The 8,433-nt window shown below is 35.1% G+C and overlaps 1 protein-coding gene across 1 annotated transcript; it reads left to right on the top strand.

The window, feature by feature from the left end:
• Window positions 1–2,118: 2,118 nt before the first annotated feature.
• LOC132039238 (F-box protein PP2-B13-like) lies at window positions 2,119–2,902 on the top strand (the record flags this gene model as incomplete). Its single annotated transcript, XM_059429769.1, has 1 exon — window positions 2,119–2,902. A coding segment is annotated over one exon (543 nt), but the record flags the coding sequence as incomplete, so codon positions are not given.
• Between the last annotated feature and the right edge of the window lie 5,531 nt (window positions 2,903–8,433).

Raw genomic sequence — 8,433 nt, 5'->3', positions numbered from 1 at the left:
TACTTGCTTACAACTCAAATGAACCACCTCTATTTATAGGAGGTGATGGAAGGATCTAGTTAGGGGTATTTACTACTCTATTCTAGAACTAGTAAAATTACCACGCTTCGCGCGGTCATAAAATATATTAATACATCTACAAAAAATATCAGCATGTCATTAACGAATTTAAATAGTAGTTTAGACACTATACACTTTTCTATGAAAAAAATACATTTAGATTAATCCATACGCTACTTCATTCACTTGAATTATTTTAATATATTAGTCATTTAAGTTCTATCTAATTAAGAAAGATTTCATGAGCATTAAAAAATTAAAATTCTGCACAAATATCATCTTATAACTTCTAATCAGAAGATAACAGTCCACAGAAATGAGATATATGTATTTTGATTAGTAATAAAAAGTGATAATAGGCGGAAAATCAGATTTTATTTTCTTTAGTGCCAGTTTTTGTATTGTCATCATAGTTAAGAGTAGATGCTTGGTAAGAATTATGTTTTTCTCGTTATCACGAATCGCATCTGCCGCAGTCAATTCCAATACTTGTAATCGTTCATCATTAATTCACTAAATTAATTACATAAATTATATCCTACCTAAGTGGACACTTTTTTTGAACTGGAGGTAGTAATAAAGAAGCAGGAACGGAACATAATTAAGTACCACATAGAATTCATTTATTTCTACACAATGAGACAACTCCCTTTTAAAAAAGGGGAGGCAATAGCACATAAATGCATAATTTTTTTGCTAGATCAAACCCAAATAATCCAGAAAAATTCATTAGAAAGAGCATGCTGTTTATTCATGATATTTACACCGATGTAGAACAAATCATATAAATCCATATTTTTTCAAAGTGAAAAGGAAGGAAAAAGAAATAAACCTTATACACTCGTTTATGCTGGATGTAAATATATTATTTGAGTTGGTAAGCAAAAGCAAAACTCGTTTTCTGCTCCAAATTTGCACGTGAACATCCTCACCATTTTGTGTATTCATCTTCACAAAATTCATTTGTGAAAAGATGTCGGTATTACTCCTGTGTAACTATCATTAGTATTTTAACAATTGTAAATGTTTGATTTCTTGTGGCAACTGGCAACGTGTAATACTTTGTTTTGGGAAGATGAAAAAGCTAGTTAGTTATTTAAATGGAAGCAACGTTTCATTCTTTCTTTTGGAAGGCCCCTACAATCGAGGGGAAATGTCTTTTGGTTTTTTTTAAAAAGTGACTTTTGGAATTTTTTCCAATAACACATGATTATTAAATAGGAGAAAAGCCAAAAAAAATTGAGAAAAAAGAAAAATGAATTTCTTTGGTCATAGAATAAATCCTTTACCGGGCCTATGTCCTACAATTATATATATATATATATATATATATATATATATATAGATATTTACCAACTACCTAATTCTAGAATTACACTTCTACTAATTTCTAGAGTTGTTTCTAGACTCTACTCTAGAACTTTCATTCTAGAGTTCTTCTTTCAACTCTCTAGAACTACTTGAACATTCTAGGTTGATTATCCATTGTCTTGGAGATTAAGTTGCTGATGACTTTTAACACACGCTACAATTCCTGGCACTATACCAAGCGACATATATATTACCTTGAGTTGCAGCCACAAGTGTTACTCAACCTGCTCAAATCCAATTATTATAGATTGAATAGGGCAGTCCAACTCGAAAAACTATTTTATTAGGTGGAAGAGCCCACTCAAGTCTATAAACCCCTTAATATTTTTTCTTTTTCATCAATGAGGAAAAATACACAACAAAGATGGTAGAGATTCCTCTTCACTTAAGAAAATGTGGTTAGAGATTCCTCTTCACTTAAGAAAATGTGGTTTGAGCCATGAAAGGAGTCACCTTTAATAGGAGCTTTAAACTCCCTCTCCCCAAGCTCCCAAATAGTGATCCTTCTACATTGTGAACACGAACAGTCATGCTGGTAGCCAGGTTTCGGTCAACGTTTTGATTGCAAAAATAAAAACTTGCTATAATAAGTTAAATTACACGGATATTGTATATAACCTAATGCTTTTAAACCTGGGCTTTGACTAATGCAACTTCACATCCGATAGACCTATTGAGAGATAAATCCTACATATCAACAAATTTTTTTTTTTTAGAATTTTCCTAACAAATGTTTCTTGCAGATTCTCGGAAGTGGCACGTCTTGTCTCTGTACATTGGTTGGATATTCGTGGAAGAATAGGAACAGAAATGTTGTCACCAAAGACAAATTATGCTGCTTATTTGGTGTTTAAATTGGTAGACCAAAAGTCCTATGGACTTGAATCTGCTAATGCAATCGTTAGGTTTGTTAATTATGAGACCGACTCTGAAACTGAAAAACAAGCCAACACAGTGCAACTTGAAACATTGCCCCAAGACAGAAGGATTTTTGGAGGAAATCATAATCAACAGATTATAGCAAGTGGGAAAAATCCAAAAATGAGAGGAGATGGATGGATGGAAGTAGAATTGGGAGATTTTAATAGCAAGGAAGGTATTGATGGACCTATTGAAGCAAGATTGATTGAGATTAAACGTCTTCATCCAAAAGGTGGACTCATTGTTGAAGGAATAGAGTTTCGTCCCAAAATAATCGAATACAAGTTAGAGGCGGATATAGAATTTTAAGTTTATGAGTTACAACTATAACTCTTTTTGCTTATTGGGTTCAAGATATATTTCTTTATACTTATTGATTAACTAAATATCTTAGTACAAATGTAGGGTTTGAGTCAAAGTTACTGGGTTCTCCGAACTCGTAGCTCTATTATGGCTCCGCCCCTAGAAGTTATTATAATGTAGTTGAACTGCGCACAAGTTTGGCTCGGATACCATGGCTATTTTATTTTTATTTGAAAAAAAAAAAATTCTAGACTTTATGGGTGATTTATGTTGTTCTTATTTCCAAAGTTTGCTTTATACATTAGCTTCTTTAGTTTACAATGTACTTGATGTTGATTCAATTATTGCCCTAAAATAGACATCTTAGTTGACTCAAGTATGTTATTGCTTTTCTTATTTAGATGTTTCGGTTGAAGTTTAAACATTGTGCCGCACAAAATCGAGTTATCTTTCTTCTTGATTCCAATTTCCTTCAAGCATAAACTTTTGTCATAACCTTAATAATTTTATTTCACAAGTTTCTGCAACATTATTTATCCATTCCGCTAGAGGTTTTATTTTAGATACTCACATATTGATCCATGTTGAGTATGTAGGAAGACTCAGATTTTAGGACAAGTTGTTGTTTTAGAAAATAATTTCGAAAACCTTCTATTAGGTTTGATTTCGTAATACTAACTTCTATCCCCATATATATATATATATATATATATATATATTAACCTACAACAATAAGGTTGTCGGTTAGCAACCTACCCATTTTTCGTTTCACTAAAATGCCCCTAATACTATATTAAGTCCACATGAAGGAGAAGGGTTTTTTGGTCCTTCTGCCAAAAAATTAAACCCCACTCCTTCTCTGTCTGCCGTGTCTCTATCGTTTAATATTTCCTTTTTCCATCTCTCTCCTCCATAAGCATTTAAACTTCTTCCCCTTCTTCTCTTTGATAATCCCTTTAGTTTGCTCAACAGTCAACATGTAATTTCTTCGTGCATTTGTAAATGGGTCTCCATGAAATAAGGGAATTGAGGCTGGGTTCTTAAGGAAAACATAGATCAATTGGGTTGTTGTAATTTCACCATAAAAAAGAATATCATACGTAGAACACAAAATTGATAGGTGAACTATTTGTTTTACTTTTAACTGCTGCTTATATTTTCATATTATAATAATGAAATAGGTTAAATTTAATTTTAACTTTTGATTGCTGGGTGTACATTTTTCAATCTACATATATATATAAAGCGAGCGTAGACGTGATGTGGTACCATGAGATCATAATTGGTATTTATCTTTTTCCCTGGTTTTTTTTTTTTTTTTTTTTTTTTTTTTTTTTTTACCTTTTTCTCCCATTTTCTATTAATTGTCAATTGTTTCCCTCAAAAAAATGAAGGCCTAACCGTACGTTGCATCTCTTCAGCAAACGATACGTATGGTTTCCATGGGCTATGATTAAAAACTGATTTCATTGAAAATTTCAGTTAGAGTTCCCCATTAATTCATTTTTGCTATCAAGATTAACTTTCAGTTACAAAACAATTCCTCACCAACAAATCAAATGGGTCTCCAAAATTACTTGAGGCTTTAGTACAGGAGGGAATCCTATATCATCTTCAATACTAGATGCTTCATTGGTCGTCCGAAGTCAAAATAGCACCTCCATCTACTTAATAATTTTCCACTGACAAGCATTAATGTTCTTACATATACATACAAACCATTAATGTATATTGTATATATAGCATAAAAAAACTAGCAGAAATCGCAAAACTGGTAGCTATAGCGGAAAGCCGGAGATTGGTACGAATAAGATGACGAAGGCATAGAGCAAACGGTACTTAAAAGGTGAGTTACAATTATTTATATAGAAGTTGCAAAATTTTACATTCTTATCTTAATAAATTATCACTTTCATCTCACTCTTTGTTTCCCATATCGGTCCATAATCCTGCTTTCTTATGCCAAACTGATGTGTTGAATTATCCAGATTATACAAAAAAAAAAAAAAAAAAAAAAAAAAAAAAAAAAAAATCTTACAAAATTCAAAGTTTAAAGATTTCTTGAGTGATAATCCATTTTTCCCGTTGAGATTAATATATAATCTTTTCTATGAAACTAACATATTTATTACTGTTTTTTTTTAATTCACTAAATTTGAAGATAAGATGATGATTGACTTAGTTTTGGAATATGAAACATTATTGTGGAGAAATAATTGATGAATATTTGATTATCTATTAGAAATGTATTTAAAAGTTTGCTTTCATTTTGGAGAAAGATGTTTTGTCGGTGTTAATGCGTGTCTTTGCCGAGTTTATTTACATTCATTAGTTCATCCATCATTTACAATACAACAACTTCACCTTTGCTCTGTGAAACCAGCCTCATGCGGTCCACCCCACTTTAGGAATCAAGAAGCCCATGTTTTCACTTGGGCCACATAATCCAACTCTTTGCTTGGATAGGGCAGGTCAGAAATTAGCCCATCAAGCCCAACCTTCTGGTACAACCCAGTATTCCACTACCTTGATGCTCCCACTTGGGTTACAAGCTCACGTGATTTTTTGAGTTACGTATCATTTTGAGTTACGTAAAAATTCTCTCGGTGCAGGATACGTTTCTCTCTCAGCGCATGTTAGCTTAACGTGCGCCACCATGGGAAAGAGAGCTCGTATCCCCACGGAGAAGGCAGCTCAGGCTCAGGCGAAGGCAACTATGGTTTAGGCGAAGGCAACACAGGCAAAAACAAAAGGTAATACGGTACCAAGAGGTGTAACAGAGGTTGGGGAAGTTCCAACTCGAATGAAGAATCAATTGCAGATGCGAGTCATGGAGTAGTAGCAATAGAAATTAAAGAGAGGGAATTGCAAATTGAGGATGTAATAGGGAAAATGAGTGCAGGGGAACCACAGTTAGGTAGCAATGGCATAGTAAAATTGGGTGTTGCAAACAAGTTGTTTGAAGTGGCCCAAATCCAAGAGCAATGGTCGAAAATGAAGGATACAACTGGGAATCGCAAATTATCATGGGCTGAAGAGGTAGAAGTAGATCCGGAGGTGCGAAAACGCCCATCCATATGGGATAATTTTGACATAACTAAGGTATCCAATGCCGGGTTTAAACTTGACTTTGTCACACTAGAGAAACATGGTGACATTCCGATATGTGAAATTGAGCTGGAGGATATTGATACAGAGTTGCTATACTGGAAGAACGTTGTTGTCTGTTTCGTATTAGGGGCTCACCCTCCGTTTAGTGTGTTGAATGGTTTCATCCAAAGAATGTGGGCAAAGCATGGCATCAATAAGGTGTCGATGCTTAAGAATGGGATAGTTCTAATTTGATTTGACACTGCTGATGGGAAAAATGAAGTGATCCAAGGGGGAATCTTGCATTTCGATAACAAGCCATTTATCAGAATGAGGACATGGAGTTTACTAGAGAGGAATTATACACGGTTCCTATTTGGGTAAAACTTCCTGGTGTGGATTTTAAATATTGAAGTCCAAAAGGACTTAGTAAGACTGGAAGCCTGATTGGACGACCTGTAATGGTGGACAAGAATACGGAGAAGAAGCAGGGACTAAGCTTTGCTAGATTACTGAATGAAGTAGATATTGATGGGACACTACCTGATAAAGTGTTCTTCAAGGATCTAAGAGGGGATTTGGTGGAACAGAAGGTCCAGTACGACTGGAAGCCTACCCTATGTCAACATTGACAGAAATATGGGCACATAGATGAAAATTATAGGAAGAAACATCTTGCACCACAGCAAGAACCTAAGAATCAGGCAGTAGTGGATGATACTCATGGCAAAGGGGAAGATGTGGTTCAGGCAGAGGTAAATGGGCAAACTAACAAGCTTCCTAATCAGGAAGTGGAGGGGGTCACTGTACCAAGGATACAACAACAACAACAAGCTAAGACAGATGGGGGCAATACAAAAGGTCAAGTGAATCCAGAAAGCCAACATAATGCAATGACAAGGCAGCAAAACAATGGCTCAATATGGGTAACACCACTGAACACACAGAGGAAGCAACATAGGCAAGAGGGAGCATCAAAGACGGGGAGAATGATACAAGTGGTAGGAAATAAGGGTGGTTCTTCAAGCCATCCTTCAGCATATGGATAATCTACTTTGCTGGAACACTAGGGGTATTAATGGCCCTAATAAGCAAAAGGAGGTACAAATCTTTTGCAATAAAGAATCAGCTGGTTTAGTTAGTCTAGTAGAAACTAAAATAAAGGAGAACAAAATAGAACAAATAGAAGGAAGAATGTTTGCAGGTTGGAAGTATGTTACAAATTTACATCACAATCCTAATTGAAGGATTTGGGTGACATGGAGGCCTGATTTATTTCAGGTTCAATTAAAGACTAGTAATGCTCAAGCAGTGACCTGTGAAGTGCATAGCAATACTTATAATTTGAATTTTCTGTTGATAGTAATTTATGCATACTATACCAAGGAAGAATGAAGGGGTTTGTGGAGTTACTTGGACACTGTTAGCCTAGGATGCACAGAACCTTAGTTAATAATGGCAGATTTCAACTCTGTCCTTAATATGGATGATAGAGTGGGAGGGAATCCAGTTATAGTAGCTGAGGTGTTAGATTTTCAGGAGCGTATAGACTCATATGAACTGTTAGAACTGCCTCCAAAAGGAAGTAAGTACACATGGAGTGATAGGCAAGGAGAGAATAGGATCTTTTCAAAAATAGATTGGGTTTTTGTTAATAGTGCTTGGGCGATGCAAATGCCAGCATGTAGTGTGAACTTTCTACCAGAGAGGATAAGTGATCATTATCCCATGAAGATTGAACCTCTCAATGTTAGGAGGAATAGTAGAGGACCTTTCAAGTATTGTAATGTTTGGTTAGAGCATCCAAAATTTATGGATATTGTGAAAACAGTATGGCATAGCCAAGTGCAAGGGTGTGTTATGCTACAGGTGGTAAAAAAGTTAAAACTATTGAAAGGAAGGTTGAAAGAACTCAATAAACATCATTTCAGTAACATTTTGGTTGATGTGGAAGTTGAAAGGGAGGCATCGAGGCAGGTACAATTAGCATTGCACAGGGATCCCGTGAACAATGTTTTACAAAAAGAAGAACAAGAGAAGCACCCGAAATTTAGAAAAACATCTTATCTGGCTGAGATGTTTCTGAAACAAAGAAGTAAAGCAACTTAGATCCAACTTGGTGATGATAACACAAGGTATTTCTATGCAGTCATAAAGCACAGGAAAATGCATCAGGCAGTGACTCAACTACATGATAAATATGGTGAACTAAAAACTGACCCGAATGACATTGCTTAAATATTTGTTGAGTATTATTAGGATATGTTGGGCAAAAAAATGAGATCAGAAATAGGGTGTTTAGGAGCTTTATTCAGAATGGGCATAGGCTATCACTTGAGCAACAACTCGATATTGTTCAACTTTATAATGACAAAGAGGTGAGGGCAGCTATGTTTTAGTATTGATAGTAATAAAAGCCTTGGACAAGATGGATATGAGAGTGGGTTTTTCAAGAAAGCTTGGGAGATAGTTGGGGAGGATGTAACAAAAGCTATACTACAGTTCTTGAGGAATGGGTAACTGCTTAAATAGCTCAATTCTACAATGATTTCCTTGATTCCTAAGGTGAACAGTCCTCTACTAGCTAGTCAATTCAGGCCAATTTCTTGTTGTAATGTGATTTACAAGTGCATATCAAAGGTGATTTGTGTGAGACTGAAGAAGGCCCTATCATACTTGATTGTTGAA

This window comes from Lycium ferocissimum, chromosome 12 (genome assembly GCF_029784015.1).
Source record: "Lycium ferocissimum isolate CSIRO_LF1 chromosome 12, AGI_CSIRO_Lferr_CH_V1, whole genome shotgun sequence".
Lineage (NCBI taxonomy): Eukaryota > Viridiplantae > Streptophyta > Magnoliopsida > Solanales > Solanaceae > Lycium > Lycium ferocissimum.
The sequence above is the reverse complement of the archived record's forward strand: the minus strand, read 5'-3'. Positions and strand labels throughout refer to the sequence as shown.